The 22,287-nt window shown below is 55.9% G+C and overlaps 1 protein-coding gene across 1 annotated transcript in view; it reads left to right on the top strand.

Annotated features, from left to right (window-relative positions):
- The first annotated feature begins 738 nt into the window (after positions 1-738).
- Plxna1 (plexin A1) overlaps positions 739-22,287 on the top strand; it is a 46,533-nt gene continuing 24,984 nt past the window's right edge. Inside the window, exons 1-8 of the mRNA XM_057759922.1 lie at positions 739-935; positions 5,603-6,866; positions 8,301-8,483; positions 19,075-19,215; positions 20,200-20,300; positions 20,553-20,676; positions 20,771-20,924; positions 21,286-21,385. Coding sequence (XP_057615905.1) covers positions 5,622-6,866; positions 8,301-8,483; positions 19,075-19,215; positions 20,200-20,300; positions 20,553-20,676; positions 20,771-20,924; positions 21,286-21,385 — 2,048 coding nt within the window. The 5' untranslated portion in view covers positions 739-935; positions 5,603-5,621. The remainder of the gene's footprint in view (positions 936-5,602; positions 6,867-8,300; positions 8,484-19,074; positions 19,216-20,199; positions 20,301-20,552; positions 20,677-20,770; positions 20,925-21,285; positions 21,386-22,287) is intronic.

A 22,287-nucleotide genomic window follows, 5' to 3' on the forward strand; every position in this document is an offset into this window, starting at 1 on the left:
AGAAGTAGGGACAACGGTCCTTACCGGGTAAGTGCACTGAGTCCCCCAGGCTGTGCCCAGCCAGCGCTTCCCCTCCCACGACCACCTTTTGTGGTTGCTCTGTTCCGTGCTGCGCGCACGGCTGCCTGCCTTGCTTTGGTCCAGCTGCCTTGCACCGGATTGCCTTCCCGAGAGAGAAAGGTTCTCTTTGCGCCCGAGACCCGGCGCACCCAGCTCTGCAGGCCAGCCCTGCGCCCAAGGTCCGCCTGGCACTGTCTCTCTCCTGCTGAGGTGGTCTTAACACGCCCCGCTGCAGGACCGCGTACCGGACGAGTCAGTCATCCCTGAGCTTGGTTATCTTGGCACTCGCCACCGCCTGGGGCCTGCGAGGTGCAGTGCCCATCCCACCTAACAGATTGGGTGCACAAGCCAAGATGAGGGCAAGTGCTTCCTCCAGTCTCAGTTTACCCTTTGGTGGACGAAAGCTCGGCTTCCAGCCCGTGCTCGTTACAGAGTGCACCAAGTCCTGGGACCACCCCAACCACCTCACGCACCCCCCCTCCCCCCCCCACACACACCAACCCAGAGTTTTAAGGCTGAGGTGACATCGCCCTTTGAAGGCAAGCGGTGGGGCCCGATGCGCGCGCTGTCGGCGCGGGGCCGAGCGCCCCCTGCAGGACATCGGGGGTCCCGCCCCGCCTCCCGGCCCCGCCCCCCGACTTCGGTTGGCGCATGCGCGCGGCACAGTGCTCCGCGGGGCGGCGAGAGCGAGGCCGGTCCGCAGCCGCGAGGCGCTCAGCGCCCCATTCATGCTGGGCAGCGGCGACGCAGCCACGCAGCGGAGCGGAGCCCGGGCGCAGCGGCCTCGGCGGCCTGCGCGGCGTGGGCGGCCCCGCGGAGGGGCAAGCGGCAGGGCGCGGCGATGGCCGGCGGCGGGGCGCGCCCGGGGTTGTCGGGTGAGTCGGGGCGCAACTTTCCCCGCGGGCAGCGGGAGCCTCATCGCGGCCCGGGGTCCCGAGTGGCTGTGGGGGGCGCTGGCGGTGGCCAGGGGGTGTGCGCGGGGACTGCGGCGCGCGTGTCCGCGGCTGGCGTGTCCTGCGGCTCCGGCCGGGCGCCCGCGTGTGTCCGGGCGCGGTCTCCGCGAAAGGCTGCCGCGTCCCGGCGGGTCGCAGCGCGTAAGGGCCCCTGCGATCCGGGCGGCGCAATGTCTATGGTCGCAGTCGCGGCCCCCTCCTTCAGGCAGAATAGAAAGTTTGCAGTGTACCCGCGAGGAGGGCCCTGCGGGTGCCCATGTCGGCCCGTGTAGCGCCGGGTCGGACCGGGCCGCGGGTGGGGACGTGGGCCGCAGGCGAGCGCCGCGCTGGGCAGGCCCGGGCAGGGCCGCGGGATTTGGGAAGGTCCCAGGCTGCGCTCTGGGCCGGCCTCAGGCCATGGGGTGGAAGTTGCAAGGATTCGTGGGGACTCCCGCCCCCTCCGGCCCCGGCGCGCGAGTGGGCTCCGCGGCCATCCCCGGCCCGCAGGCCCTCCACCCGGCGGGTGCAAGGGGCGGTGCGGTGCCACCGGAGAGGCCGCCGGCTCGGGCCTCCTCGGCCTCCCCCTGCGCAGGGCCTCCACGGGGTCATTCCTTCTGTAGAGGCTTCGCCCCTTGCTTCCTGGACGGTCCCAGGCCTGGTGTGTGGCGAGGACCGTGGCGGTGGTGGGCTTACTCTGACTGCAGCGGTGAAGGGCGAGCGTAGACTCCAGGGAGGCCCTTCTGTCTGCAGAGACCCCAGATGCAGCCCCGAAGGGGATGAGAAGGCTTCTGAGGGGCTACTAGGTGCCAGGAGCTGTCTCAGGCTCATCTGTGGGGTGCTGGGGCCACGCCCCTTGAAAGAAAGGGGTGTGTTGGGGGGATGGGAAGGAACTGAGCCTCTGCCCCTCAGCCAGGCTCCTACCTCTGGCTCTCGGTCCCCTGGTGCTGCCTACCCCCTCCAGCAGGTCCTGGGGGTCTTCAGTCCTGTGGGGGTGGTACTGTCTTGTGTGTCTCCAGCCCTTCGGGAGCACCCCCAATTTTCCAAGTCCTTTGCTTGTTGAGGGTGAGCAGGAGGGGATAGTGGTGCTACGTTGGGCTGGCCAAGAGTCTGGTGGGTCTGGGAAGCACTCAGCTTGTGCCCTAGGCAGAGGCGCAAACCAGGGATTCTGCTTCAGGACTAAGCAGTCAGGTAGTGGGGAGGTGGCAGCTTGGAGCCCACCCAAGGTGTCTTCAGGCACAGAGGACAGCATGGGTGGAGGCTTGAGGTCTGTGTGCAAGGTTGGCTGGTATATGTTCTTGGGTTTGGGGTCGGACAAGATGTCGTGGACAAAGCCACATCCCGTGGAACCTCTGGCCAGGAGTATGGGACCCCAGGGAAGGCCAGAAGCTGGCACCTTTTCTGGACAGCAGGACTCCAAAGCCTCCAGGTAGAGAGTAGGCCACTGGAGATCATCTCCTGTGACCTCCCATAGGGTGGGGCAGGGTGACAAGGCAAAGCAGTCCTCTGGCTGCTGAGGGGGTGAAATGACAGCAAGACCAGCCTGTCCACACCCATTAGGATCCGGAGCATCAGGACCCAGGGAGCAAGCTGTACCCATGTGAGGGCTCTGGGGTCTTTGTTTCTGAGCAAGAACCATGGTTTCATCCCAGCTTAGGAGAGGACAGGGTACCAGCTCAGTGCACTCCACTGGAGGCCTGTTCCAGAGTGGCCCCTGACTGAGGCCCCCACCTCCAAGCCAGGCCTCTCCCCCTGGGTCCCTGCTGCGCACACCCAGCACCACCGTGGTCCTCCTGTCTGCGTCACACTTATTCGTGTTGGGGAGCTGTGGCCGTTTGTGCTGCCCCGTTAGCGTTTCCAGCAGGTGTGTTCTCCACGCCATCCTTCCAGAACACCTCCACCCTGCCAGTATCCCCTGGACCTGGTTCTCCTAGAGCACATAGAGAGGCCCCTTCGGGGGCTTCTGTCGTCTAAGGTGGCCAGGCAACTCACAGAACCCAGAGCCTGTCTGTTCCCTTCCCCCAGCCTGGCCCAGCACCCAGTATAAGGCCCTACTTTGTGGGCACACAGGGTTTTCTCAGTGGACCTGGCTCCTTTTCCTACCTGGGGTCTCTAGAAACTCTAGCTTTTACCTTTCTGATAGGGCTGGCTGTGTGACCTTGGATCTGTTGGAGTCCTGAGTCTCCTCTCTTTAAACTAGAGAAAGTAGCCCAGGCGTCCTTGCTAGTCTTTGTGCGTGGTAGGTGTGGGCTTGGAGTCCCCTCTTTTCCTGGCCGGCAGCCCTGTGCCCCCCAGGCCAATCCCTTCTCAGCAACTTCTGTTGGGAGGCAGGGGAGTGGGCCCAGAGCCAGACTGGAGTTTGGATGGTAGCTTCTTCAGCCAGGTCCCTCCTGTTTAATATAAAAAGTAGGGCCCGTAATTGCATTAAGACGTGTATAATTATCCCGGAGGAGGGGAGAGCCCAGCCCCTGGTAATTGCAGGCCTGCTTTGAACTGATAAATGGTGAGTGATTCATGTTTTCTTTGGAGTTCACATGGACTCAGTGCTCAGCCCAGGCCCGTTTTGTCTGCAAGCAACCTGCTCACTAGTCTGCTTTGGTTTTGGGGGTAGGGGACTTATGGGTGTTCTCTCCTCTTGGCTGCCTGTGGAGGCCCCTGGTGGCTGCTGGTCTTGGGGCACAAGGCAGCTGAAGATAGCCTGCTGGGAGGTTTCCTGCAAGGTGCTACCACCTTGCATCTGCTCTGGGATTTAGTCAACACTTTTTGCTTTCCTGAGCCTTAATTTCCCCATCTGGATTGATGCTGAGGGTAGCTTTTGTCCAGGCCTGGCTGACCACTCCTAGTACCTTGGCTCACTTGTTCTCTCAGTCGCAAGTGTTTGCTGAATCTGCTTGGGCCCAGTGGCTCTGGAGAGAAAGGTTTTGCACCCAGCTTATGTCCTTTTGGGAGAACATTTGAGCAGTAAGTAGCCAGAGCCACTAACCAGACCTATGCCATGGATCAAGACAACTGAAAGCTATCAGCTACTGCCTGCATGAGCAGGTCTGAAGAGGCATCTCAGGCTTCCCTGAGCAGCCTTGGCGGCAGAGTGGAGCGAGGTGCCTCGTGCTCTAGGGTAGGACACGGAAGATTAAGGACTGAGCACCTGTAACTAGCTTCCTGCCTCTGGCTAGCTCCACACCTGGACTTGCTGAGGGTAAGTCTTTAAGCCTCAGTTGTCCCCAGCTGTGAATGAGACTGTTGGGGAGGGCGGTATGTAGAAGTCTAAAGAAGCTGTGTATACTGGCTGACTGCCCACTTGCCACACTAAACACTTCTATGGTCAGACATCAGCCAAAGAGTCGGGTAAGAGGACTCCCCCACATACACACACACACACACCAAGCCCACAGGACAGGTTGTAACCCTGCTGTCTTCAAGAGTGTGGCATCTGTCCATCAGGACATGGACTTCAAACTGTTTCAGCCACCAGGAAAAAAGTGTCACAATCCCTTTGATTGCTAGGGAAACTGAGAGAAAGGTATTGTCTCCATTAGGGCCATTACATTTGACCAACACTACTTAATCCTGGAAGGTGGCACTTTGCAGGGGCTGTGGGTACACAGCTGGATTTGAGGTGTTTTGCCAGGGTTTGGAAGGCAGTGGAGGTCCAAAAAGTGGCCCAAACTGCCTCATGGAGTCCTGGCTGTGGGTAGATACGGTGGAGGAACCAGGCAGGAGTGGGCAGAGGACACTGTTGAGGGCTGGGGAGTGCTCTCTGCCTGGGGATGTGGGGTTTCTGGGGGAGCTGCTGCCTCTAGATTTGTCCTTAGAGTGCCAGCCTTGAGGTTTGTAAGATGCTGGGCCAAGGTCAACCAGGGAGCAATGCCAGAGTCAAGATCCCACAGAAGGTTCTGCAGAATATCCTAAGCCAAGCTTGGAACTATTGCCATGTGGCTGTGGAACTGGGGAGCGGGGGACTCTTTCTGGTGGTGGGTAGGGATGCTGTGCTGGAAGTTGTTTTGTAATCTCAGGGGAGCAGTCCACACATAAGAGAATGTCTAATAGTGTGGGACGTGGCTGCCCTGAGCCAAATGGTGCTGGGAGTCACCAAGGCAGCTGACACTGTGTGGAGGAGGGTGTGTGTACCATAGCTTGTCTCTGCTCGGCTTTGGTGGGGGCCACTGGTACAGGGAACATGTCACTCGTTTGAGATTGAGGATCTTGAGGGATCTTGATCCCCAGGGCATGGACAGGCTCTGGGTTAGGGTCATGTAGACCCCAGACCCTTGAAAGATGCTCTGTGTTCCTGGGCCCATTCTTATCTTGCCAGGAGTGGCAGGGCACAGGCTCTAGTGGAGCACCCTGCTGCCAGGCAGGTATCCTGTTTTGCTGCTGCTAGCTGTAGTGTGTTCCCTGTGACACTTGCTCGCCCTTGCTGCTTGCTTGCCTCAGGCCACGGAAGTGCCTTCTTTGTTCTCATCTGTCTGGGTAGTGGTCGAGCGCCTTTTTGGAGGTATCTTTATAGCACACACTCATGTGGAGAACTCAGAGAATGAGGAGGCCATGCCTGGATGCCCTGTGCACATGTGGGCATCACCACACTCATACCCTCTCTTGCCTGTTCTTTCCAGGGCCAGGAAACTCAGTCCCATGATGCTCACCCCTACAGGACCTGAATACCTTGACTTGAGGCCCCAGCCCACCATGCCACTGCCAACCCTGAGCCCTCGGACACCACTGTTGCTGCTGCTACTGCTGCTGCTGAGGGGTGTGTGGATGGCCGTCAGCTCACCCCCAGCTGGTGTGGGTCCACAACCTGCCTTCCGCACCTTTGTGGCCAATGACTGGGGCCTCACCCACCTGGTGGTTCACGAACAGACAGGAGAGGTATATGTTGGCGCAGTGAACCGCATCTACAAGCTGTCAGGGAACCTGACCTTGCTTCGGGCCCATGTGACAGGCCCCGTAGAAGACAACGAGAAATGCTACCCACCCCCCAGTGTCCAGTCATGCCCACATGGCCTGGGCAGCACAGACAACGTCAACAAGCTTCTACTGCTGGACTATGCTGCCAACCGCCTGTTGGCCTGTGGCAGTGCCTCCCAGGGCATCTGCCAGTTCCTGAGGTTGGACGATCTCTTCAAGCTGGGTGAGCCACACCACCGCAAGGAGCACTACCTGTCCAGTGTCCGAGAGGCCAGCAGCATGGCAGGAGTACTTATTGCCGGGACTCCTGGCCAGGGCCAGGCCAAGCTCTTCGTAGGGACACCCATCGATGGCAAATCAGAATACTTCCCCACATTGTCCAGTCGCCGGCTCATGGCCAATGAGGAAGATGCTGACATGTTTGGTTTCGTGTACCAGGACGAGTTTGTGTCATCTCAGCTCAAGATCCCATCAGACACACTGTCCAAGTTCCCAGCCTTTGACATCTACTATGTGTACAGTTTCCGCAGCGAGCAGTTCGTATACTACCTCACCCTGCAGCTGGACACGCAACTTACCTCGCCTGATGCCGCTGGTGAGCACTTCTTCACCTCCAAGATTGTGCGGCTGTGTGTGGATGACCCCAAGTTCTACTCCTATGTGGAGTTTCCCATTGGCTGCGAACAGGCTGGTGTGGAGTACCGCCTGGTGCAGGATGCCTACCTGAGCCGGCCAGGCCAGGTCCTGGCCAAGCAGCTGGGCCTTGCTGAGGATGAGGACGTGTTGTTCACCGTGTTCGCACAGGGCCAGAAGAACCGTGTGAAGCCGCCCAAGGAGTCGGCGCTGTGCCTATTCACACTGCGGGCCATTAAGGAGAAAATCAAAGAGCGCATCCAGTCATGCTACCGTGGTGAGGGCAAGCTTTCACTGCCTTGGCTGCTCAACAAGGAGCTGGGCTGCATCAACTCGGTGAGCAGGGGTGGGGAAGTATGGGTGGGGGCTCCTGTCACCTTCCTGGGGTCACATCTTAGCTACACATTGGTGTCTTTGCTCTATGCTGGGCCTACTTTCTGCTTTTTCCCCAGCCCTGAGGCAGAACCTGAACCCAGCATACCAGCCCCAAAAGTCTTCTCCTAGCCATGACATCGCCGTGTGCCTTAGGAAGTGGGTGATAGCACCTGTCCATACAGCTCCAAAGCCCTCGGGGACATTGGATGGTGTTGACCACTTTTAGATCACTCCCCTTTTACAGATGAGGTTATAAAAGCTAAGAGGTAGATTGACTTACCCAGGGTCATACGATTAGTACAAGGATCCCACACACTGTTTCTGTGGAGCTTATAATCCCCATAGCCTCCTGGCAGGCTGCCTGCCTCCTGGAACCCCACCGTGCCCAATGCTGGATGCTGAATGCACCATGGGATACCCTCCGAGAGAGGCCTTGACATAGAGGCAGCCCAGCTACCATGCTGGATGCTCTGCAGCTGTTGTTCTCTGCCCCCAAAGCCGGATTTTCCTCCAGGAGGCTGCAGGTTTCCCATCTCAGAACTGGAGCCACAGGCTGCTACTTGGAGTAGTGTGGAGCAGCAAGAGTCCCTGCCTCCTCAAAGGGTGGCTGTGGGCATGGCTGGGGCTCTAAATGCAGTGGGGAGGTAAAGCCACCCGTCTTCTCTTGGCTCCTCAGACAGGAATTGTGTCCCCATGTGTACTCTGGATACCCTGCTCCTGGCCTCAGACCTGCCCTGATTATTTCCCAGGAATCCCCAGCCTCACTGGCCTCCCTCTGCTTTTATATCAGTGGCCTCTACCCCAGCTAATGCCAGACTGCAGAAGAGAACCAGCTGTCCTCTTCCTTCTCCCCAAATTCCTGTCCTGTCTATCCACCCCCCTCCTGTGCCTCCACTCTAAACCAACTCCGGAACCTTGAGGTATTGATTGCTTCCTGCTGCCAGCACAGCAGGTCCCTCTCTGTGCTTTCTGGGTGTGCCCACTCCCTCCTGCCTTAAACACCGTCTTTGTCTACATGCAAGGTGCAAATGTAAGATTTGCTGGAGGAATAATTCTATTGGCTGTCCCCCAATTCTAAGCCATCCTTCCTTTGTCCACCGTGACCATCCCTGTAGTGGCTGGCCTGGTTCCATGGTTGTGGGCCCTTATAGCTCACAGCCCTTCCCAGGGGTCACCCTCTCTGTGTCTTTTTCTCACTTTGGACACATTCACCATATCTGGGCTGTTTCACAGACCCTGTGTCTCCTCCAGAATTTTGTAGACCTTGTTTGGGTCTGGGTAGCTTTATGGCTTCTCACTCCCACCCTAGGCCTCCCTTCTCTAGCCTTGTCCCCCGCTGTGCTCAAGGTGAAGGTGCTGATGGCTGTTAAATGCTTACCTTGCCACTTCTTACAGCCCCTGCAGATCGATGACGACTTCTGCGGGCAGGACTTCAACCAGCCACTGGGGGGCACGGTCACCATCGAGGGCACACCCCTTTTTGTGGACAAGGATGATGGCCTGACTGCTGTGGCTGCCTATGACTACCAGGGCCGCACCGTGGTTTTCGCTGGCACTCGCAGCGGCCGCATCCGCAAGGTCAGGCCTGTGTGGGCTTGGAGGGGCCACCCCTGGGTAGTGTGTGTGTGTGTACAGGTCCCATCCAAAGGAGAGAAACAGATTTTCTCTGACGGGGACCTGGGTCTGTGCATGAGGTGGGTGGGTGCATGCCTCTGTGCCAGTCCCAGTGACCTTGAGGGGCTCAAATCTCCAGGAGCCCCTGAAGGGCCTCCTTTCTGGGCTTCCCATGGGAAGTTTTGTTGTTTTTTTTTCTGTCCTGTTGTGTATCTGGGGGCACAAGGAGCTTGTGACAGGGCTTGAGGTTGGCTCTATTTTGCTGCACAAGATTTTCAGGATCATTGTACCGAAGTCTAAATCCTGGAGGATGGCTTGGGTGTCCAGAGACTGGAGAGGAAGCTTGTGTCGATGTTGGGCTGAGCAGGACTATGCGGGCCCCCTCCCCACTGGATCCTACTTTCAGCCCTGGGAGATCTGGTGTCTGCTGAAGCAGCACTCTCTGTGTCAGCCAGCCCCACTCCCACCCACCGCGCAGCAAAGCAATGCCAAGGCCAAGGGCAGGGCAAGGGGAGTGCCCCGCCCCCATCACACCACAGCCTGGTGTCCAGGGAGCAGGTGACTTGAGTGACCAAGGGACCAACTCAGGCCTTGGGATGAGGCTGGCTCTGCGTACTGGCCTGTTTGATTTCTAGACTCTCTTCCTCTCCAGAACTAGTTGGACAGGGAGGGCTTCCAGGAGAAGCTGTGGGTCTGCCTGTCACTGCATGGGCAGTGGGTAGGGTCCCACCTGGGTGGAAGGAGCTACCAGTAACACTGAAAGGTGGAGTTGCCTGGGTACCCAGAGGACCATCAAGCAGGGCCAAGAGATGAAATAACAGCTGAGAGCTCTTTTGACACACATACCCCCCATCCCTCTGGCCTTCCTGCTCGCGTGCCCGTGGGTAAGACTGGGCCCAGAGCCAGGAAGGCCTGTCTGCTCTCAGCCCCCTAACCTTGCATGTGGAAACCACATCCCAGCCTTGCCCGTTAAAGAATATCTGGGAAGTCTTCATTCTCAGTGTCCGTATCCTGGGCTGGGTGCTTCTGGTAGTCTTGAGGCCTTGCGATCCGAGCTGATAATTGAGGGGCCTCCAGGGTAAACAAGGAATCCCATGGACTCTCTACTTTAGAGTCCTGGCACTTGGCCAGTGGAGGTGGGTGGTTGAATGGCTCAGACCAGGCCCATGGAGCCCTGTCCTGTTCATTGTGACTCTCAGGTGGTGTAGGTGTGCTCTGAGCTCCATTGTGGCCTCTTCTGTAACCTACAAGTGCCTCAAGGAGGCACATGGAACTGGGAAGCCACTGAGAGAGGTTGGTGAATATGTGTTGAGAAGGATCATAAAAGCTGGGGTGCAGTATACCTAGAAACTTCTCTTGGGGTTCCCTAGTACCTGCCTCCCAGCTGGAGATGGGCTTCTGTGGTTGGGAGTGTCCCTTTTGATGTCCTGTGGACTAGGGGTGGCAGACAGACCCAAGTGAGGCTGGGAGAACAGGTCCCTCCAGTCCTGTCTCCTTCCTGCCTCCTGGGCCCCAGGGGCCCCTTTGGTTACAGCTGACTGGCAAACTCAGAGCATACATGTTCCCTTGAGTCTTGGTTGGCAGTGCTCCCACAGAGAGGGAACTGAGTCCGGTTATGGGACCTTGGAGACTATCTATGAGCAGAGGCTGCACTGTGGTGATATCTGTGTCAGAGGTTGAATTGCTAACCCTCCCCCATTCCTCACTCCTGCCTCCCCTTGCCTCCATGCCCAAGAGGGCAGGTAGGAATGAAGTCCTCTCTGCTGCCTCGGCCAGGTTACCCCCTTGAGATTCTGTTTGTACAGCCACTGGACAGTCCCACTGAGGAGCTGGTTCTTTGCTCCCAGCCAGTGTCCTCATCAGGCCAAGGGCCTCTGTTCTGCCTGCAAGAGCCTGGCCTGTGACTTAGGCTCCTCCCATCCCTGGGTACAGATGGCTAAGTACAGGGCTTTAGTGGGTGGGGCCTTGTCTGGGGCATATGGAATCATCTGCAGGGGTGGGGGGCGCAAAGTTGAACCAACATTTCATTTAGATGTCTGTGTTTGAACTGGGTGCATGCTGTGCCACTCAGGACATGGATATAATTACATCATGGGTCCCCTGCTGTCTGGCCCTTTTCACCCAATCCACCTGTCCCAGTCGTGGGATTTCCTGAAATAGTTCAACAGGTGTTCCTGTCTTATCGATCATCTTTTGTTGCTAATGTTGTGCAAATGAGGTGTTTCTCAAGTTTTGTCCGCTCTCTGCTGGCTGTGGGAGCCTTTCTAAGCCCTCTTTTCAGCACTTCTGCAGAGTCTAACAGGCGCCCTTCCTGTGAGCATGCACTGTGTACTCGTGACTGACTCACCCAAAGCCTCACAGCCATCCCAGCATCTGTTCCACAGATTGGGAAACTGAGGCACAGAGCAGTCCTGTCACATGAATCAAGGGCCTTTGCTCCCTCCCTCCCCTCTTCAGTGGGTCCTTGGAGGATGACTGGAACCTAGTAGGGCTCTGAGACTTAGGGTATGCTTTAGTGACTCTGAGGAGCCCCTTTTTCTCAGTTGCTGGCCCCTAGGACTGCATCCAGAGTTGCTTTGGTGGCCTTTGAGATTGGAGTAGCCTCCCTGCAGTATCTTTAGGTTGTCCCTGGCTTGGAAATGCCTGTAGTTCCCACTGCTGGGCCTGGGGCCTGGGCCACCTCCAGGCTACAAGATTCCCACAGCCTGTACCTCCCCAGGTCATGGCCCTGACAGATGGGCAACTTTCTGTGGTCCCCTGTTCAAGCCAGTACTAGCCTTTTGCCTGTAGGCTGCAGGCTACCTCCTGCATCTAGGCTTTAGCGTGGCCCCCTGAGCCCTCTTGTTTTTAACCATGCTCCTCCCACTCCTGAGGCTTCTGGTCTTGGCTCTGCTGACTGACCAGCAGTACACAGGGGTGCCTGTGGCCCCACTCTCAGCCCTGAGTGTTGGAGCCTCGACTCTGGGGACCCCAGGCCATTGCCTGACCTAGGGCAGGCAGGCTGGGCTGGCCCCTCCTATCTTTCCCAGGCCTGGGACTTCCAGGGCTTTAAAAAGCATCTAGGGAGCTCCAGAGACTTGGCTGGCCCTAGGCCAGGCCCTGCCAAACGTGTTGTTGTGTAAAATTGTAGCGATTAATTTAAGACCTGCCAACTTCAGCTGCTCAAGGCTGGCTGGGGTGCCCCTACCTCCCCCTTCTTCCCCAGAGTCCTGCCTGCCAACATGACCCTCCCCCTCCCATAAAGGCCATCTCTCTGGAATGCCCCTCCCAGCATCTTCCTGGGTCCCCAGAGTCCCAGTCCTGTGAATAGCTCCCCCTATAGCCTCCAAAGAGCCATTTCTGGCCAGAGTTCCCAATTGCAGCCCTTGTTTGGTCCTGCAAGATGACCCAGGTACCTCTGCGAAAATAGTCTCTGGACTCCTGCCAAGTACTTGCTCCAGGCTACTGCTGAGCTGGGAAGAAAGGGGTACCCCAGGCCAGTCACCCTGTTCATTTATACTTCAAGGCCAAGGGACTCTGCATGCTGAGGTTCAGCCAGGTCCTCTGGTAAGCATGCCAGGTAGAATATTGCCTCTTCTGCAGGGGTAGCTACCCTTGCTGCCCCCCCCCCCGAAGAATCTGGATGTCTATTTTTTTGTGTGAAAGTTTTCTTAATGTTGGAATTAACCTGTGTTTTTAGAAGGTTCTATGAGCCACCTAGTGTGCTTTGTCAGAGATTAGTGCTATGGCATTATACAGCTGAGTAAAGGCATCGCAGACCAATGGGGGTACCAAGGCTGAAGGAGGGGCCTGAGGGAGCACTCATCTTCTTGGGCCACTTTAGGGCCCAGCCATTGAGGAGGTCTTCCCTGGCTCTCCTGAAATCTCTTTCCTTTCCTGGACTTGCATGAGCCTAAGCCTCCCTCTGAGCTGTCCAGGGGGTTGGAGAAGGTGGAAGACAGGACTAGGGTGTGGGTAAGGGCGGAGCCAGTGGTATTCCTTATGATCCAGGACTGTCATATCCTCTTATCTGTTTGCTACTGTGTGCCTCTGGAACAGAGGTGTGGCTGCAGTCTCAGTGCCCTGCTAGACCCGTGCTCATAGGCCTGGAAGACCTAACCCTTTATCCTGTGCTGCCCATCTATCCAGGCATAGATGTCTGGTTCTCCCCAGGGTGTTTATCAGTATCTTCACATGATGTTCTGAGAAGTGGGCACAGCTCTGCTCAGCACATCTGAAGCCTGAAGCAGAAGTGAAACCTCCAGCCAGCTTGCTGTGCAGTTCAAGTGTGCCAGAGGCCTTCTTCATTTACAGCTGTTTCTGCTGTTTGTAGAGTCTGTACCACTGCAGCCCAGCAAGATGCCTCCAGCTTGCTCTCTTTGCCTCTGCACCCAGCCCTGCTTGAGACCCTGTGTCTGGAGGCACCCATAATGGTGCCCACAGCGAAGGCTCCCTGGGGGACACATTACCTTCCTCTGACCCCCTCCCAGGCTCTGCCATCGCAGGGATGTCCTGACTGACCTCCTGCGGCTATCATTCTGGGAATGGACTGAGTCATGTACATTTCCCTTGTGTCCTTTGCTCAGCTGCTATAAGGTTCATCCTGACCGCAGTGCCAAGCTGTGGCCTGCTCTAGGTCCATGAACTACACAGTGTTGGCCAGATGCAGGTCAAGCATGCAGCCCTCTGCTTGGCATGCAGTGTTTCATGCAATGCTGCTCCAAGGACCCAACCTTTGAGGGATAGCTTCTGACTGTGTTGGGAGGAGCTGCTAGGCTCCTTCTTGATCTTGTCATCCAACCCCTGATATCTTGTTCTAAGCACTCTGGGAGACCCATGGTTCTGCTTGGCAGGACCTATTTCTGATTTCTCCCTCTGCTTTTTGTGAGTAGGGAATAGAGGGGCCCAGGCTGCCTGCCTTTTCTGCAGTTGATTTGCCCCTATGGAACCCAAGTACTCCTGGGAGCATTACCACCCTCTTGCTGGTGCTAAAGGAGGCGTGCAACCAGGGGCCGAGTCAAGACACAGACTATCAGTGCTAGCTAACTACTAGCTCCAGTCTGAAAGCACATGAGCTCCTAGTGGCCAAGAGGTCACCGAGATGCACATGACAGTCACCCTTAGAACAATCAGCTGGCATTGTGCCCTGCTGTCAGTACCCACCCTCGGCAGCCTTTCCCCGTAGTAGCAGTCAGGGTTCATCTATGGCAGGGGAGGCCAGAATAGCCCCCAGCCCGGGGCTGTCCTCAGGAAAGTGTTTCATGAGTAGAGAACAGTGTAATCCGAGCTCAGAGTCTTCCCTCAACCTCTGGTAAGATGCTGTCTCCTGTAGGACTGTAAACCCGTGAGTTCTCACAGTCCTAAGAAGTGAGTGGACCAGAGCAATCCACCACATGCAGGAGCAGGCTGCAGCTGATCCTCACAGCCCCGGCTGTCCTCTGCTAGAGCTCTAGCCTCCTTGCCCCCCACTTTTATGTGTGGTGAAGGGAGAGGCTTGAGAGGTGTGACTCCTGGAACCCCTGCCTACACCTGGCCCGATTATAGCTATTGGGCACCTTCAGAGCATGTTTTGTCATTCAGTTATAGGCAGCATAAGTGCCAGCTGCTCTTAGGCTATCCAACTGCTTGCCCTTTGAGAGTGGTGGGGATCCAGCAAGGGGCTAGAAGAAAGACCTTTAAGGGAATGGAGACTGCCTTATGTACCTCCTCCTATGACGACCTCCCATGGAAGACAAGCTTGGCAGTTGTGTCTGCAGAAGCTAATATGCTCATGGGCTGTTGCCCCTGGTCTGTTCTCCCCGAGACCCTGTCCTGCAGAGTGAGATCTGCTCGCTCAGTACACTCCTACAAGCAGGGAGGCCAGGGCTGAGTAGTTTGTAGGGTCAGCCCAGGCTGCTTTCTTGGGGTGAGCAGAGCAAGGGACCTCTCCTCTCTTGGGTTAGGCAAAACTGGGCAGCCCCCTGCCTCCGGGCAGCTAGGGCGCGTGCCGGCCTTGGCATACAGCCTGGATGGCCCAGACATCCTCTTCAGCAACCCCGCCTGCCCTTGGTCTGGATAATGGCCCTATTGTTGGCTCTGGACCGGACAGACAGCTGACCTGGCCAGGCTGTCAGCTGCCTGCCCACCCGCCTGCAGCAGTTGGCCAGGGCCTTAGAGGTGATTGGAGCCCAGCAAGCAGCCTGGCTAACCTGAAGCTCTGGCCTTCTCCACTAGTGGCAAATTTAACAAGACTCTCTCTGACCTCTCCTGAGGTATTCTGGGAACCATGGGTAGGGCCTGGTCTACCATATCGTGGTTGGTGCTCTGTCCATTGGGGAGATCAGAGTCTGACCTGGCTTCTTTCCTTGGTCAGCTCAGATTTCAGGTCCACCCTCAACAGATAGGACAGAGGCCTGAGACTTGATAGGCACAGGGACAGGGTGGTGGAAGCCTATGTCACCAAACTGGGGTGAGTAGGTGCTGGTGTTGCTTGAGACTGTGTCCAAGGAAGCTAGGTGGCTCCTCCGCAGCCTCTGGGAGCAATGGGCTATTGGGGACAGTTATGGAAGATTCTGGTGCCTGGGGAAAAGTATGAGAAGCAAGAAGGCAACAGCTGGAGGTGGTAAGGATGCCTGGGATGCCCCAGCCTGTGCCTTCCCATGCTCTGCCAGCTACCCAGCTGCTTTTCAAAGGGCTGCTAGACCAGCTGTCTCCAGGTGGGTGGCCCTGGAGTGGACAGCTGTGGGCTGAGACATTGACACGTGGGCTCTGCTGCCCTGCTAATGCCCTGGCCCTGGGCCCACTCTGCCTTCTGAAGCTCTTGCTTTTGCCCTCCTGGGATGGCCTCCTGGATGCCTCCCCAGAACTTCTGGGTAGACTATGTCCCCAGTTGCAGTCGGGGGTCTAAGGCTGGTTCTTCTCACAGGTTCTGTGTGAGTCTCAGTTTACCTCTTATCTATGTAGTCTAATGAAGCTATACTGTAGTGACTGTAACTTAGTGGGATGCAGCATGACCTGGGGACCATTACTTCAGTCAGGTATTTCCCTAATGTTTGCACATGTGGGCCTCATTGTTCATGTGTAAAAGTGCACATGGGAACCCCATCAAATGCATATATGCATACAAATTTTTGTATATATACATATTACATAGGTATATACATGGGGACCCCATCATGCATATGTATATAAGGGACCCCATTACACATGCATGTGCATGGGGCCCCCTTCATACACATGTATAGACAGAGTCCCTATTACATGTGTGCAAGGGGATTCCATCTACAGGTGCACATGGGGAGTCTATATGTATGTATATGGGAATCCCACTACATGTACATATGAAGGTCCTATTAAACACATAGATACAGGAACCTCATCATACATATGTGCATATGGACCACATCCTACGTGTGTACACAGGTTCTTTATTATACACATACACGTGTATTCTATTATGCATAGATCCAGGTACTACATATACATGTACAAGGGATCCATCACATACATATCCACTGAGACCCCATCACATGTTTGTGCACAGACCTTCCTACACATGTATACAGGGCTCCTCTCCATATGCTCACACAAGGATCCATCGTATATGTATAGAGGGATATCATACATATTTATTTTCAGAGATTAGAACATGCCTGTGCACACAAATACCCCATTATACTTGTATATGCAAAGGTCATACATATATATACAAAGTCCCTATCACATGTGTCACATGTATACACTGAGACCTCCTCCACTCATGCACATCAAGGCCCTATCACACATGTGCACACAGGAATTCCATAATTGCATATGTGTCCGTGACCCTTGTCCCAACTGGTATGTACACACAGACCTGTCATAGATATACCCATTTGCACATATGATCACAGGGCCACCATATGTGTACATATAGGAACCTGTTTCATGTGTATACACAGGGACTTAATCATGTGTATACAAAGGTGCCTCATCACCCACATGTACACAGAGACTCCATCATGTATGCATTTAAGGAACTCCATCACACACTGTACACACAGGGACCCATCAGTATGCACTTAGGGAATTCCACACACACATGTTCTCACAGGGACCCCATCATGTATGTAGCTTGGGAACTCTATCACACATGTGTTCTCACAGGGCCTTGTGTTTCCTAATTCTGTGATAAAATACCCTGACATAAACAACCTAAAGGAGAAAGGGTTTGTTTAGCTCACTGTCCTAGAGGGGTAGAGTCCTTCACAGCAGGGCAGGACATGGCAGCAGGCAGGGCCAGGCTGTAACCCTCAAGGCCCACTCCAGTGATGCACATCTTTACTAAGACTCCCACCTCCGCAGGTCCCATGACCTTCCTACACAATGCCACCAGCTGGGAATTAAGTAAACACACGCACCTATGGGGGACATTTCATATTCGAAACATAAGCCCCATTATCACACAAGCACTCAGGGACACTGTAACACATGTGATAGCCACATCACACTGCTGTGTACAGAGATCCTGTCAGGCCTGAGCATGGCTTGGCTCAGTCTTGCCTATAACCCCCTGATGTCCCGTCTTCCTCCAGCTTAGAAGTGGTCTCTCCTCAGAGTTCCTCTACTGGGGCTGTATCCCTGGGACCTGGTTGTGGATATGGCCCATTTCTGGGCAGGTGGATGGACAGCTGGACTCACACACCCCCAACTGCAGCTGTCTGTTGGGACCACCTGTTCCAGTCAATTAAGCCTGAGCCTGGGTGGCCTGCAGCCCTTTCCTTACTGCCCTGGCCCTGACCATGTCTAGAGCTAGTGTGTCTACCCAGGCTGGAAAGAGTAATGGCGGGTGGTGGCAGGTGGGTTAGGACTAGATTATGTCCCCAGCCTTACTTTGCCAGTGGTGGTCAGTGTGGCAAGAAGAAACTCGCTGGGTCCCTGTCCAGAGCACCCGACATGCTGGGTACAGAGCTGTCAGCCGGGAGTGAAGAGGGTAGGGTTTTCCTGAGATGTGGAGGTGCGTGAAGCCCAGGGTTAGGGAAGTAGAGTCCTGGTTATGGTCTTAGAGGCTTGAGGGGCATGGTGTGGAGCTCTCAGTCCCCTGCACACTGCACAGGCTGTTTCCTGGCACCTGTCTCTGTTGGGGTGGTGGTGCTGGTGTTTCCTTCCCTTTCCGTGGGTAGAGAAACTACCGTGGAGAACTTCAGCACCCCACATGAGTCCTTTCACCTGAGAGACAGCCAAGCCAAGTTTGGGCCTGTGCAGTGTGGGTCTAGCCTTGCCATGACTGCTGTGCCCACAGTACAGCAGTGTGAGCAGCTCTGGCACAGTCCTCAAGGACTTGACTCGCGCCCCTGCTCTGACATATGACATGGCTGGGCAGTATAGGTTTGGGTTAGGGTTAGTGTCCTCGCCAGCTCTAGGGGCACTGGGCTGCTGTGGCCCCTTACCACCTTAGCCAGCTGCTCTTGCTTGTCCATTTACAGGCCTAGGAACAAGTTTGGGCAACTATGGGCCCAGCCCCAGCAGGTCTCCCAGGACCTCCTCCCTTACCCTGCTCTTCCGGGCCTGGTTTGACTTAAGCCTGTCTTAGTGGAGAGGCAGCTGAGCGGATGTGGGGGGTGGCCCAGGCTCTCAGGAATGTGACCCTCCCCCCCTCTCTCAGCCAGCAGTCTCTTGGCCCAGAGACACAAGGCCCCACCCTGGCTGGCCCCTCGCCCAGCTCCTGACAGAACTGGCCTACACAGGGTGCTGCTTTTGCCTGATCCTGCTGCCCCCAGGTCTGCCCTGTCCCCTCTCTATGGGGTACAGAGAGGGGCCAGGCTCACTCCAGCCCCCTACCCTGAGGTAGAGTGGTAGACCAGATGGGTTAAAGGCTAACCATGGGTGTTAGGCAGCATTAGCTGTATAGTAGGTAGAAGCAAACTGCAGGTCCTATGCCCAGGAGACTGTGCCTGGGCCCAGCTGAAGCAGGCAGACATGCCCCATGAGTCCCATCCTGAAAGCCCCCATGGGTCTCTCTGTTAATTAAATACATTTGTTTGGTAAAAGCAACTAAAAATACTTGCAGCACCAAGGCTGCAGGAGAGGGGCAGGCTAATTAGCGCCTGACTTGTTTAGGATCTTAACTATATTTCCATGCCAGTGAGACGCCCTTCTTCCTAACACCTTCTTGCTGGGGTGTCCCTCACCCCAAGACACCAGGGATAGCCTTGGCCTCCCTGTGTATGAGCCCCTGGTCTTGTTCCTCAGCTACACTGATCCTCAGGTTTCTGTGTGCCCCCTCACCTCACCTTCACAGACCTCAGGTGATCCATGAAAGAGTCCCAAAGCCCTGCAGCTTGGTGGTGGGCACTGTAGCCCACATGTACCCTACCACTGAGTTTTGGTGTCTGGACTAATAGAGGAACCAAGACACCCACCTGCCCAGGTTGTCTTGTCCTATTTCTTTGTCCTTGGGCTGAACTGGGTCAGGAACAGTGAGCTGGATCAGCCTTGGCTCAGTCTGAACAAATGCTGGTTCTTGCAGGGCTCTGTGGGGAGGCGCTTGTTAGAGGATGAGGTGGGTCTAAGATGGAGTATTGTTGGCCTGCTTCACTGACCACCCTTGCTACCACAGATACTGGTGGACCTCGCAAACCCCAGTGGCAGGCCAGCCCTGGCTTATGAGAGTGTGGTGGCTCAGGAGGGCAGCCCTATCCTGCGTGACCTCGTCCTCAGCCCCAACCGCCAGTACCTCTATGCTATGACGGAAAAGCAGGTGGGTGCCGCTAAATGCCCAGCCATAAGCTGTCAGGGTGGCTGGGTTGGGATCCCCAGCCAGAGAACCCCATCATAAGGAAACTGAGGAATAGCTTGCCTGGTGTCATGAGGCTGCTTCTTCCCCAGAGGTGCCCTATTGGCTATAAAACCTGACATGTCACTCAGCAGACAGATGAGCAGTGGCCTGTTCTAGGAAGTGTGTATGTAAGGGCTTCATGCCATCCATGTAGCCTTGGACTCCCTAGGACCTGCTCAGGAAGGCCCTTGTCCTCTCCCTGTGACCTCTAACCGTGGAAGTTGGTGCCTGAATGGCAGCACTGTCCAAGCACAGGTGCCATTGGAGGCTTGATCTGGGATGCTGGGCTGAACCTGCCTGACTCAGACACTAGCTGTCTATAATGAGTTACGGCTGTGTTCTTTGTGGGGCTATGGCCAACCTGGCCTGCCTAATTTTTCAAGGCTGTGTTCTTATGCGCCCAGCCTTACCAGTGTGGTGCCTATTCCATGTACACTGGTGTCCCCATAACAGGCACTAGTTGGAAGAAGCAGGCAGGATGCCAGGCTTCTTGACTAGCTCTTGCTTCTCAGCAATCCTTCTGAGCATACTTGGTTCTGCCTCTGGAGTCTTGAGAGCTGGGGAGACCCAGAGTCTGTCTGCTCCTCTAAGTCCCGCTGGGACTGGCCCCACCCCTCTGAGCACTGCTGGGGCTAACCCCAGTCTTCTTCCACTGACAAGTCTCTCTCTCACTCACAAGCACAGACCAGAAAGGAGTTTAGACAGGTGGGAGACAGAGTGGTCACAGCTGTAGGCCTCATCTGGCTACCTGTCCTGAATCTGCTGTCCCTTGGATCTACTTAGCTGAGGCAGGGTGATGCAGCCTGACTTTTGAGTACACTGTGCTCCTACAGGATGGGGACTGCAGGGACCTGCTGGGAGGCTGGGATGGGCCTAGCCAGGCCTCACACTGTGATTCCTTTCCAGGTGACGCGGGTACCTGTGGAAAGCTGTGTGCAATATACTTCCTGTGAGCTGTGCCTGGGGTCTCGGGACCCCCACTGTGGCTGGTGTGTCCTGCACAGTGTGTGAGTCTGGGAGGTCTGGGTTGAAGGGGTGGGTGACATTTGGTCTGGTGGCCCTGGAAACCGTCTGTGTGTCTCTCAATAGTCATAGCTGCCCTGGAGCCACCTGAGGTCTCATTTGACCCCATGACAAATGATGGTAATGTCATAAGGTGGGGGCAGAGGAAGCCATATCCTCAACCCAGGGACCCCTCTCTGGTAGCCCTGGGGACTCTGAACCTCTATGGGCCCAACCTGAGCACATTCTACCTACAGCTGCTCTAGGCAGGATGCCTGTGAGCGGGCAGATGAGCCCCAGCGGTTTGCCTCTGACCTGCTGCAGTGTGTACAGTTGACTGTCCAGCCACGCAATGTGTCAGTCACCATGTCCCAGGTGCCGGTGAGTGTGGCTGCTTGGAGGTGCCTGGGAGGGAGCAGTGGGTGGAGCAAGTGGGGCAGTCAGCCACTCACCTAGGCCTTCTGCCACCCGCCAGCTTGTGCTGCAGGCCTGGAATGTGCCTGACCTCTCAGCTGGTGTCAACTGCTCCTTTGAGGACTTCACAGAAACTGAGAGCATCCTGGAAGATGGCCGCATCCACTGCCGCTCACCCTCTGCCCGGGAAGTAGCACCTATCACACAGGGCCAAGGTGAGTGGATTCACTTCCTGCTCAGCAGTACAGACACAGGAGGAGAGGTCAGAGTGGAGGTGAGGACATTTGCTCTGTGTGTGATGAAACCCTGGTGGGGGTTCAAACACAGCACTTTTCTGCCTACTGTGGTCCAGTTAGTCACTCAATACCTGGCAAGTAAGTAGCCCAGTGAACCCACTTAGCCCAACCTTCATGAGGAAGTTGTATTCTGACTCCTTGCTGGCCACCTGAGGAAGGGATATCAGCTTCCTGGGGCCTAGGCTAGAGGTGTAATGGGCTGGCTTCCATCTGGGCACTCTTCATGGGTGTCCGGCTCTGTGGTCTATGGCCCTTGTACCTTAGCCTTTGTATTCTGCAGGAGACCAGCGGGTGGTGAAGCTCTACCTCAAGTCCAAGGAGACGGGGAAGAAGTTTGCATCTGTGGACTTTGTCTTCTATAACTGCAGTGTTCACCAGTCGTGAGTGTCCCCGGACCGTGCCCTTGCTACAGTTCCATCCCTGTGGTCTTGTGGCAGATACTTTGCAGGCCTGCCCTCCTGCGGCTAACATCCAGTCAAGCAGGCAGGATAAGCGGTCCCCACAAAAGCAGCCTGCCAGTAGAAGAGCTGGCTGGGCAGGGCCTTGAAGGCAGCATGGAGGAAGGCTGTGGCTGTGGAGAGCTGTTTTAGAAACTTGGTCAAAGAGTGAGATGTGACCTACGAAAAGCCCTGCTGGTCATCAGAGTGGGGCCAGGACCTCTGAGGGAGACTATGATCTGGGCCATTGTGGAGCTCAGACATGGCACCTCAGTGCCAACTTGACCTGGCTATAGCTGCTGCACAGTAGGACAGCCAGGCATTGGCTTCCGCCTAGTCCTGGGACTTCTGGCTGTTAGATGGAATTAGCTCTGTTTGCTGCTTCACACCTTGGCTGTGAGCACCTCGCTTCAGGTACAAGGGAGCTGGGGGCAAACTATAGTCCACTCACTAGCCAGGGCACTGGTCAAGACAGGGTCCTTAGAAGGCCAGGGCAAGGGTGGGGGTTTTAGAGAGAACTTGAACAGGTTTGACCTGGGAGGTGGGATTGGCTGGCTTTTCTGTCATGCTTTTATTTTTGGCCTTCTCTTGTCCAGGAAGGATAGATTGTCTTCAGAACAGTGTGTAGCCAGGCACCCTTGGAGTTGTTTGTCTTCAGGAGCAAGGGTGACCAGAACTGGTAGGGTGATCCTGGAGGGCAGGTAAAAGGTGTTTTCTAGAGGCCACAAGGCCGTCTTTACAAACTCCCAGGATTATGAGATGCAGATTGAGCAGCACCTGTCCAGGTGGAGCTGATTTGGATAGGACAGGTGGAGGTAGACTGAGGCTCTGAGTAGCTGGGGGAA

The sequence above is a fragment of the Chionomys nivalis genome, chromosome 1 (assembly GCF_950005125.1).
Source record: "Chionomys nivalis chromosome 1, mChiNiv1.1, whole genome shotgun sequence".
Taxonomy (NCBI): Eukaryota; Metazoa; Chordata; class Mammalia; order Rodentia; family Cricetidae; genus Chionomys; species Chionomys nivalis.